The 10,896-nt window shown below is 60.1% G+C and overlaps 1 protein-coding gene across 3 annotated transcripts; it reads right to left on the bottom strand.

Annotated features, from left to right (window-relative positions):
* Positions 1–88: 88 nt before the first annotated feature.
* Positions 89–10,505, bottom strand: AP5Z1 (adaptor related protein complex 5 subunit zeta 1). Of its 3 annotated transcripts, none has more exons than XM_019753632.3 (17): positions 10,358–10,505; positions 8,175–8,312; positions 7,742–7,928; positions 7,132–7,276; positions 6,790–6,902; positions 6,226–6,394; positions 5,751–5,891; positions 5,406–5,443; positions 5,168–5,330; positions 4,449–4,627; positions 3,574–3,716; positions 2,993–3,133; positions 2,265–2,376; positions 1,896–1,993; positions 1,266–1,398; positions 976–1,190; positions 89–721 (listed from the first exon to the last, which is right to left on the bottom strand). In XM_019753632.3, exons 1-17 carry the CDS (start codon positions 10,396–10,398, stop codon positions 451–453), a joined length of 2,427 nt encoding a protein of 808 aa, XP_019609191.3. In that variant the 5' UTR covers positions 10,399–10,505; the 3' UTR covers positions 89–450. The 3 variants fall into 3 exon arrangements, with proteins under 3 accessions (XP_019609191.3, XP_074170079.2, XP_088654915.1); XM_074313978.2 differs by having other exon boundaries at positions 10,044–10,451; XM_088798789.1 differs by lacking the exon at positions 10,358–10,505 and adding an exon at positions 9,838–9,869.
* Positions 10,506–10,896: the final 391 nt, after the last annotated feature.

The raw sequence follows: 10,896 nt of genomic DNA on the forward strand, positions 1-10,896 counted from the left end.
GTGCCCTTGGGCTCAGAAGCAGGGCTCCCTGTACATGATCCTCTTCCCTGCGTGCACGGAAAGGGAACAACCCTGCCTTGTTCACGCAGAAACTTTCAACGGAAGTTTATTTTTGCTGAATCTCTTCTTGCCCCAAACTACCCCCAAAAAGGAACAGCAGGGCACTGACCAAGCAGCTCCGATCCAGCCCCCAAGGGGGCTAGAGGCACAAATCAGAGCTGCTTCACCATGCACCTCAGGATGGTCACGGGGAGGGGGTTTAGAGACAAGCCCCGCAGGGTGGGACTGCGACAGCCCTGACCAGCCCTGAGAGACCGAGACCCACCGGGACCCCCCTCCCAGGAGCCAGGCCCCTCCTGATGTCCGTTCTGACCTCTAAAGCCTGGGCTTGGCCCTAATACCAGGCTCTTAATCTGCGCCCCGGCTGGCGTCCACCTGGTCACTGTCCCTTCACCCTGGCAGGAGGCCCGCCTCTTTCTCCACCAGCCGACTGACCATGCACAGTGCCAGGGGCAGGGCCGTGTTGGTGTCGCGGTGATAGCGGGGCTCGGACACGTCCACGCTGGGTGTGAACACAAACTGGGCCACGCTGGGCATCTTTAACAGGTGCAGCAGCTCGGTGGCCCGCCTGCGCACGGCTCCCACGCCCTCCTCACAGTGCACGGAGCTCGCGGCTGGGCTCAGGGCCAGGGTCCTCATCTTTGACAGGAACAGAGAGACCCTGGGGACAAGGGGACCTGGCCAGTCAGCTGCAGACACAGGCCTCACATGGCCAGGAGCCTAGGGGAGGCGACCCAGCCAGAGTCACCCAGCTAGTGTGGCTGTAGCTCGGAGAAGTGGTGTCAGCTGCCATATTGCATACCGCCTGCAGCGACCCAAACCCTCGTGCTGCTGTCGCTGTGTCCCGGCCTCCAAAGCCCCTTTCCTTCCTCCCCGCTGCCCCTCAGGTCCCCTCTGCCCACTCCTACCCAGTACCTGGGGATCAGGTCTTGGCTCCGGGAGGCCAGCTTGGTCAGTGTGGTCATCAGTGTGGTGACGACCTGAGGAGGGCACTTGGGAAGCGTGGCAGAGGGGCGGGACTGCGCGAGCTCGAACAGCAGGGCTTCCAGGGCTTCGAAGAGCTTGTTGATCTGTTCCACGGTGCAGCGCCGGTCCCAGCACACCGACAGGTACTCGCCGACGGCCCACACCTAGGCGGGGACAGCGCCTCAGCGCACGCCCAGGCTCCCCCACGCCAGCAGGGGGACGGGCACGGCCTGGCTTACCACGGAGCTGAGCATGCGTGCACCGCTGCGTAAGCCGCCGGTGCCGCCCAGGAATTCCAGGAGCTCTTTCGCCAGCTCGACCACCAGGGAGGGGTGCCGCGCGCACAGGGCCAGGAACTCGGAGCTCAGCACCCTGCTCGGAAAGGACGCTCGCAGGCTGCTGCACGCCCCTCGCGACCCCAGACCCACAGTCCCCATCCCGAACAAGGGCCAGGAGGCAGACAGGAGAGCGCTGAGCACCAGGTGGACCTGTCGCCCCACTGGGGAGGACGCTGGGACCGGCTCTGTCCTCGGGCCTGGGCTTGGGAGTGGAGTGCGGCCAAGCCTGCAAGTATCAGGCCTTCAGACAGGGGACAAGGACAGATGGTCTGGAAGGCCCTGCGCAAGAGGGACTTGGGCCAGCGCTAAAGATAACAGGCTCGCGGAAGGGGAGGACGTGGGAACATTCTGGATTTGGGATGGAGGGGTCTGTGCAGCACCTGGGCTGGGCCTGAGGATGATGACGGCAGTGGCAGTGCTGGAGCAGCCAGGGCGGTAAGTGGGGGATGGCAGCTGTGACAAGCTAAGTGTAAGGGGTCAGTGAAACCAGGAGGGGTGAAGCCTCACAGGTGACCGACAGGAAGGACCCACCTGTGCACGCTGGCTTCGTACCCTGGGACCTGGTAAAGCGAGTCACTTCTCTCTAGGAGCAGCAGTGCCAGCTGGTTGGTCAGCGCCTTGTCGGTAAACTGGGGGTCAAGTGCAAGAGACAGACTCAGTCCCACCTCCCAAGCTGTTTCTGTGGCCTGGGGGCCACTCGAGTGTCCTCTGTCCTGGGGAGGACGGGCTGGGTGGGAGGGACAGCACCCTGGCTGGGGCTAGAAGTGCTGGCCTTTCCTCTATGACACACTGATCCTCAGCTGAAGCTCTGCAAAGGGCAAGGGCAGGCCATTGTCCAGGCCAGCCTGTGCCCTGGGTGCGTGAGGCCCATGGCAGTGGGGACCCGGGCAGCAGGCTCACCTGGCTCACTGCTGAGAAGAACACCCGGAGCAGGGTGGGCACAGCCTCGGCGCACTGGACCACCCGGGCGCAGCTGGCCATGGGCTGCAGCAGCTGGTGGAGTGGTGCCAACCTAGGGGACACACGGCGTGGCCCACTGAGTGCTGCCCGCACCCCCACCCTACCTGGGGCCCGAAGACACGCCTTATAACCCCACAGACCAACGCCTGTGAGAAGAGAGGAGGGTCCGAGTGCTGTGGCCTTAACCAAGTTCTGAAACCACCTGCACTGCCCTCATCAAAGGAGGTCACTGTCACCCTGTCACCATGCACATCTGTGCTCTCAAGTCCCACTCCTGTCAGACACTCACTCCTCAGGATGGCCCTGCTCCCACGGAATCCAGGGAGGGCTGGTGTGGGGCTGGGTCAAGGTGTCTGGGGTGAGGAGGTCTCGTTCTAGTCCTGGGCCTCCTGCTCCTAGGGGGTGCTAAGCCTCAGTTTCTCCATCTGTAGAATGGAGTCACCACAGTGCCTACCTCGCAGGGTTACGAGGACTGACTTGCAGACCTGAAGGAGCCGAGCACTGGGTGCCGTGGCTGGTGCCTGCTGTGGTGGGGGTGATGGCAGCTACCTCTTCAGGTCAGAAGGTGCTAGGCCTGGGGGTGGCCGCCAGGGCCCAGCTGCCCTGGGACTGGGCTGCTGCCACACATAGCCCTGTCCCAGTGGCTCCCCAGCCTGAGGGACCCCTACCTCTCTGTGGTTCCGCTGGCTTTGGCACGCAGCAGGTACTGGAAGAGACCCTGGAACTGCGGGTCCCGGAAGGCCTCCAGGCAGCTGGGGGTCCGGAGGGAGGTGTCCCAGAGCGGTCTCTCGGATGCAGCTGGCGATGACCTGTGCGTGGTCACCCGCCCAAGGCCGGGCTCAGACATGGGCTCTGGGCACAGGCTAATCGAGACCCGACAGCCCCAGCCCTCACAGGCACCCACTGGTCAGGGAGACATCACAGTGTCCTGGCTGTGATGAGCCTCAGGGTGAACAGAAAGGGCCTGGCGGCCCGGCATGTGCAGGGGGCGCAGCGGCCCTGGCGGGAGCAGGGGCAGCTCCAGGGCTGAGTGGAAGGTAGGCTGAGGGCCCTGGGCTGCCATCAGTGTGTGTGTGGCCGGAGCACAGAAGGAGCTGTGCCTCACAGGCAGCTCACTTTGCAGAGCACAGGGCAGTCAGGGAAGAATGGACCCCAGAGGAGGGTCCCATGCTGGAGGGACAGGGGCACGGTGGGGACCGCAAGGAGACGGGCCGGGCATGCGTGACCAGGTGGCACCCCTCAGGCTTACCTGAGCTGCAGGTCCAAGGCCGCGGTCAGACACGGCAGGTCCAACAGTGCATGGAGCATCTCCACGGCCGTGCTGGCATCGACCAGCGACGGGAGGAACGCCACAAACTCAGAGGTCAGGGGCGGGCTGTTCCAGGCCAGGAACTGCAGGGACAAGCAGGGCGGCTCAGACGGGAACCAGGAAGCTGCGTGTGGGTCTCGAAGCCTAGTAGTGGGGCCAGCGGCTGGGAGCCCACAGGGCACCACAAAGCAGGCCAGGACCTCGTCACTGCTGCCACTGACGTGCTGCCATTGGGCAGGGCTGTCTGCATTGGTCCCCTCACCTTCCCATACATCACTGTGACCCAGAGCTCTGAAAACTCCCTCCAACTTTTCTCTCACTATTCTTTTTTCTTCTACATTCACTTTTGTACCAACAATTAAACCACTTGCCACTTGTCACGTTGTCTTTTTCTCTAATTAAAGGCCTAAGTCTCCAGCTGACTTTGAAAAGGCCATGCAGTGACTGCCAGTTACAGAAGACACATCCAAAGGCAATGGCACCAAAGGACTGAACACACCAGGCAAGGCTGCCAGGATGGAGGCGAAGATCTGTACAAATTATGTGAAAACCACAAAACCACACAGTCAGGCCTTCCCAAGAGGGTCAGAACAAGGCTTTGCCTGACAGTGAAGCTGTTTATCTGTGGCATGTGGAAACCCCAGGACACCCCACCTCGCCCTCTGCCCTGCACCCCAGGCCACCGGCCCCGAGCCCTGTGATCACGGCCAGGACGCGCCCAAGGGCCCCATGGCAGAAGGGAGAGCCTGGGGACTCTGTGCCGCCCTGCTCAGGCACCCAGCCCCCCACTCTGGCCCAGGCACCAGCGAGCATGCCTTAAAGAGGTTGGGGAAGCTCAATTTGAGAACGCTGAGGTTTCTGCCAAACTGGGGGAGGTTGTCTCTGCAGAACTGGATGAACTCGAAGGCCAGTGTCGGGCTGTGGAAGAGCTCAGAAGGGGTCCTGGTGAACAGGTGCTGGCACACGGCTTCCGAGTCCACTGCAACTGCCTCCCCTGAAAGGTACAAGGTCCATGAGGGCTGACGGCCCGGCAGAAGCGTCTACACCTCATTGTGGGAACACCTCTGTTGCGGGCTAGGGCCCCTCAGAGTCTCAGACTAAGTCTCCATGGCCACACGGGTCCCGAGGACACCAAAGGCTCTGGGCTATCCATTGTGCACGAGGAAAACTGGCTGAGCTGTATTCAGCTCTTCCCAAGTGGCTCTGGCCACAGACCAAGCCCGCTGAGTAACTGAGGTGGAACATTCTTTGGAAGCTGCTGATTTCAGGGCACCTTCCATGAAGCTCTCATAAACGCTCATGGCAAAGGGAGTTCTAAGAGCGACAGCAAGTCGGGAACATTTTAATTTGCTACGTAAATCTGTTACAAACTACCGCCATCTAGTGCTCATAGTCCATTGGCGCAATGACATCATTCAAGCAAAGAAGGAGGGCAGCAGGAAGAGCAAAGCCCTTGACCAGGAAGGGACTGCTCTCCCTCAGGGCCCCACTGAGCACCCGCAGCCCTGGAGACCATGTGTGAGATGGAGCTCACCGTGGTTCAGGAAGAACTGGGCGAGGGGCAGCAGCGCTCGCACGCTGGTGGGGTCCCCGCACAGCCGTGCATGCAGGCCCTTCAGGCAGGAGAGGGTGCGGTACAGGAAGGAGGGGTCCTGCCTGCAGAGCACGTCCAGCACCAGCACGGCCTCCACCAGGCACTGTGGAGACCCAAGGCGCGCTCAGATGGAGAACGTGAGCCCCCAGCTGCCCCCCCGGCCCCGCCGGGCACTCACAGCTTTCTGCAGGTCTGCGTCCCCCTTCCTCAGGGCTCCTGGGGAAGGAAGGCAGTCAGCTGGTCTCTGTGCCAGCATCAAGACAGCCAAACGAGAAGGCGCGCTGTGTTCTGGAAGCTCAAGGAGTGGGCGGAGGGACAGGGCAGAGCTTGGCAGAGAGCTGCCCCCCAGGGCAGACGTGAGGTGGGGACTCAGGCTGGCACACGCAGCCCTGAAGAGCCTGGGGTAGGTTCTGTCAGTGCTCAGCTCCCTGGGGGTGATGCCTGAAAACCAAAAGCCCCCTGGGAAAAAGGAGCAGCCCGAGGCATGACACTGCGGGAGGGGGCCAGCGCCCAGGGCACTCACGCCGGTTACTCTGCTCGATGAGGCGCTGGCAGTACTCGAAGGCCTTGTCCCTCAGCCGCTCCTGGGGGGGCAGCAGGCGGCTGGTGGAGGTGGCGGCAGAGAGCACAGACAGGGTGGAGCCCTCCAGCTCTGATCTGTCATCTGGAAGAGAGGACGGATGGGCGCAATGGGACGAGTCGACTCCATATGTGGCTGCTGTCTGTCCAGAGGGTGTGAAGAGCCGCCACTGCAGACGCCCAAGGCCCTGGGCCAGATGCCCAGTCTCGCCCCAGCCACCTTCCCCCTCACTGGCCACCCTCAGTGTACTTGGTTCTCCCCGGGAAGTCCTCAGCGTGCCGAGGACAAGTTCAGTGAGGAGGCCTGGACAATCCTGCAACCGTGTGCCCCAGTGTCTGGGAAGGGCCTGCGGGTGTCACCGAGGCTCAGCCAAGGCGGCCAAGTCTCCCAGGGCACAGCACGTCCCACCATGTCCCACCTGTGTCCGCGGGGCCTGTGCCCTCGGGGCTGCTGTGCAGCAGCCACGCCCGAAGCATGGAGAAGGCCTGCACGTTCAGCCATTGGTCCTCTGTGAAGTGCTGGCCCGTGGACAGCACTGTGAAGAAGTCTGTGGCCACAGCCCCGTCCACCTCGGTGACAGGACCTGGCTGTGGGAGGCAAGGAAGGACAGGCAGCTCTGCAGGGTCCGCGGGGCTGTGGCGGGTGGGGGCTGGCACTGGGAAAGGCCAACGGGCTCATCCACACTCTTCTAGAACTAGAGGGGCCCACCCTTCGTCAGATGTATAAACACTGGCACTGGAGGTAAGAACACGGCCCTTCACCAGATGAGTAACCCCCAGCAGGTTCTGGGGGCACAGAGCGTCACGGGCTGAGTGTTCATGACCCAAAGTTTCCCTCCCCACCACCGAGTGGAGACAGGAAAGAGGGATCATTATGGAAGCAGGGCAGGCGGGAGGACAGGAAGACACAACGGGACCCTGCAGGCAAGGCTGGTCGAGGTGGCCCAGACACAGGGAGGTTCTGCGAGTCTGTCCAGCCTCACCTGCCGGGCCCTGGGGGTGGAGAAGAAGCCTCCGGAAGAATGTACAAGGCCCTGCTGGACACTGGCGTAGCGGAGCCAGTCCACCAGCCTCTTATTGAGCACGTTGGTCTGGTCTGCAGAGGGGGTGGGGACAACGCTGTGGGAAACGAGTTAAACCCCACACTCAGGCTGCACAGGGCACTGGTGGGTCTTTCTGGAAAATAAGCAGCTCCCGACAGCCCCAGGCTCTCAGGCCACCTGACACCCACACAGACGCAGCGACGTCCTGTCCCACCTTCTTCCCAGGGTGGGCTCATCTCTATTCTGTGCTGGCGGCACAGGCCTCTCAGGAAGGGTGGGTACCTTGGTGGAGGGTGCCCGGGGCGAGGCTGGTGACCTTGGACAGGACTGGGAGGAGGGGCCGCAGGCTGGGCCCCTCGGGCTGCCGGCTCTCAAGGACTTTGAAGACACGCAGGCCCACATTTCTGACCTCTTGCTTTTTGTCACCCTGCAAATCAAACACAAGTCACAAGTGGAACATGAAAGCTGACTTGCCCAAGTGCCTGACGACAAGTCATTTTGTCTGAAGACATCTGGAAAGGGGACTGTCAAATTCTGAAGGCTGCCACTCTTTTAGCACCATTGATTCCATCGTGCCACCGCTTATGGGCACCTAGGAATGTCGCCAGAGCAGCCCGAGCCCTGCAGCCTAATTAGCCTGCACGGAGTCCTGGCTACTTCCTTAGGAACAGGGGGAAGAAGGGAAGATGGGGAGAGGCAGGGGGCAGGTGTTTCTGCCCGCTCCAGATGCATCCAAGTGCTGGCACACCTGAGGCAGCCATAGAAACTGGTGCATGGAGGGAAGCCAAGCTGAGCCTGCGCTCAGGGACTGCACGCCGGCCTGCTGCTTCTCTCGGGGCCCCAGGGGCACTAAGGGCAGGGTGGCCAACCTGAGTGGTGACAGTTGTGCTACCTGGGCCAAGAGCACAGAGGCCACCAGGCTCAGCTGCCGCGTATTCTGGATGTGGTCACAGCAGAGGCTCAGGCTGTCACAGGGTGACATCTCTCTCAGGATGGCGGCACAGAGAAGCTGGAGCTGCTCAGGGCACGTGGGCAGACACAGGGTTGTCTGTAGCAGGTCCACACACGTCTTCTCCAGCCTGGGACGGCAAGACCACAGCGGGCGGGTGGCATGTCAGGCCGCCACAAGAGTGCCTGGCTCCCAGAGCTCGGTCACTCGCCTCCCACCCCAGAGAGGTGGCCCGGGTCCCTTGGGCAAGTGGACAGAACTTTTATATTTGAGGACCTTTAGCACTGGTTTAAGTGGACACAGGTCAAACGCCAAAGGTTTTGCACCTGTGGGGGCCCGGCCCCGGCCTGCCATACCCAAAGCTGACTTCACTCACTTCCTGTTATATTTTGTGGCCGAGACGATGAGGAAAAGCCGCCGGAGGGCGTCGGCGGCATCGGGCCCTAAGTCCTCCTTCTGCAGCAGCTTACTGACCCGGGAACAGAACTTTTTCAGTTCCTCGTCCTGGATCTCCCTAAACAAAGAAGACGTTGTCAGCAGCCTGGCATCGACAGACCTTGTCAAGGGACCCAGAAATGCTGCCCTGAGCTGGGAGCTGCAACAGGATGACTCGTGCAGATGCAGGGACACTCCCGACTGAGCAGAGAACCCTGGGTCTCAAGGGAAGAAGGTGATTACACCACCCACGATGCGCCTCTCGTGACAAATCAGCTGGACCTGGTTCTTCTCCTCGGGACTCAGCAATCCACAGGCGGTGGTACTCCTCATCCCAGACGAACCCCTTCCCATATATTCTCCACATCACAGGATTCTTTCCAAAAGGCCAATCTGCTCAGACCTTTCCCTAGCTCCCCAGTGCTGTCACACCCAAACTCCTACAGACGTGAACAGTGCACACAGGCCCTAACACCGCCCTGCTCCCCCAGAGCCTCGAGTCGTTTTCTCTTGCTCCTGACCCTTCGCACAGGCCCTCTACCTGAAAGACTCTTGACTTCTTCCCTTGCTGGTTAACTCCTCACTCACTCTGAGCTGCTGATCAGGTGTCTTGTTCTTCTGCTTCCCTGACCTTGCTGCACCCACCCATCCATCCACCCCCCCATCCGAATCCCACTTTCTTCACCTCTTCTTCAGCTTACAAGAGAAGTCTTTGATAACTTTTTTCACTCTTGCTTTCCATTTCTGAAAAATTTGAAAAGTAAAATTCACTCCAAATCCTGACTCCCAACTCTTAGCAATATAAAGTGCCACCAAAAATCACAGTGTTAATTAAAGTAAAACATATAGTGAAAGTTAGCACGACCTCACTGATAGTTATTCACTTTCCTCAAATTCTAGCCGCGAGGAATTGTACAACTCACACATTTTACTTACGGCTATTTCAGCATACATTGCCCTCAATCCTCCCGCCCACCCAAGACAGAGAGATGGAGAAACATGAACTTAAATAGTGAGGGCTATTCCTTCTGCTGTTCAGTCCACGAATTAATGACCTTAAGTATAAGGTGAGTTGCAGAGGTAAACCAACGACGTTCTGAGTGGGTCTCACCTCTGCCATGTCTCTCAGCAAGACCTTCGGGGTGAACATGTTGAGTGAAATGCTACTATTTAAAGATATCTATTATCATTTAGTACAGCCCCTAAATTCAAGTGAACTTGAATTAGAATATTAGAACTTGAATGAGGATATTGGGATATCTGTCCAATATTGAAGGAAATACAGGCTCTTCTGGACTTATTGGGAGATGGTGCTGCAAACCCATGAAGCACTGCCTTGTAGATTTTCAAGGGTTATTTTGACCATCTATTTTTGTCCTGTTCACAGGCGTTAGAACCTAACCTGCACTCAAGGTCATGCTTCACCTTAATCACAGCAGCCTCAACCACCCTAATCTTTCCCAAGTGGCCCAGCTCAGATTCCAGGTTTTCGTTTTTTTAAGTTTACCATGAGCTTGTGGTTCGGATTGCGTTTTCTTCTTTTAAACACGTAGCATCGAGTCTTAGACTACCTGACGGACGGTGGGGTTTCAGTCCCGGCCTACATTCTGCTTTCTCCCATGACTGGTTAGCTGGTGAGGAAGGGGCTACCGACCACTTAGTGGGAGTCCAGAGCCCGTTTGAGGCCAGAAGACGGTGGGTAATTTCTCAACCCACCCAATCACGTAGGAGGTGCCATCTTTCTAAATCACAACATGCAGGCTGCCCCACGTCCTCAGACGGCATCCACTCCCGAGTCGCCATGGCTCACCCGATACCAACGGGCTGTCTGGCCTCTGTGGCTTTGCGCTCTTGACCCTGGAGCAACTGACAGCTTCTGGCCACCCCCCTCCGGCCGGCCGTGGGGGTCTCACCGCCAAGCCTTTGGCCACACAGGCAGCGGGGGCCCATCCCACGTTCCACTCATCCTCCTCCGTGGACCAGCTCCACTCTCCCCGGGCCTGGCGGCGTGGCCTCCCCGTCCCCCCGCCTCTAACGCGGGTCTAGACCGGCTCCGCCAAGCCGCCGGCCCAGGCCCCGCGCTGAGCCCCACCACCGGGCCCTCGGAAGCAAAGGCGCGGGCACCTGGCCTGGCGGAGCAGCCTCTCCGCCCCCGCCGTGAACATCCCGCCGCCGCCGGCGCGCGCCAGGCGCTCGCACCTCCGGGCAGCCCAGGTCCGCGGCACCGCCGGCTTCCGGGTCGCGTCACGTGCCGCGTCACGCAGGGACCGCCGACCAATGAGCTTTGGCGGAGCTTCTGGGGGCGGAGCCGTCTGCGTTGGAGCCGCGGGTCCGGATCGGCTCCCGGGCGCCTTCGCGGGCTGGGGAGCCCGGGATTTGGCACCTCGGCCTCCCGGGACCCGGGACCCGGGCGCCGCGGCGCCGTTGCTCTAGTTCAGGGTTGTTTCATAAACACAACGCCGTTGGATGTGTGTCCAGCGGTTGGCAAGAAACAGCTGCGGCTCTTGGCAGTTTTTTTCTTTTTTAAGCTTCCATTTGTTTAGCACCTATCATAGGCTGTACGTGCAGATGTTAAACATCTTCTTCAATCCCCACCATAACCACAGGCTGTCGGTATCTCTATTTTACAGATGAGACAACAGGCTCAGAGAGAAAGTCAATTT

Source organism: Rhinolophus sinicus, chromosome 5, assembly GCF_057876585.1.
Source record: "Rhinolophus sinicus isolate RSI-liver-muscle chromosome 5, RSI-T2T, whole genome shotgun sequence".
In the NCBI taxonomy this organism is placed as follows: Eukaryota; Metazoa; Chordata; class Mammalia; order Chiroptera; family Rhinolophidae; genus Rhinolophus; species Rhinolophus sinicus.

What these genes read in the sequence shown, in the direction of transcription:
- AP5Z1 (XM_074313978.2), bottom strand. Translation starts at nt 10,183, where the DNA reads ATGGGCCCCCGCTGCCTGTGTGGCCAAAGGCTTGGCGGTGAGACCCCC. An exon ending in ACGCAGACCTGCAGAAAGCT is followed by an intron (nt 5,331 to 5,405) that starts GTGAGTGCCCGG and finishes GGGTCTCCACAG; the next exon opens with TGCCTGGTGGAGGCCGTGCT. An exon ending in TACGAAGCCAGCGTGCACAG is followed by an intron (nt 1,399 to 1,895) that starts GTGGGTCCTTCC and finishes CTTTCCGAGCAG; the next exon opens with GGTGCTGAGCTCCGAGTTCC.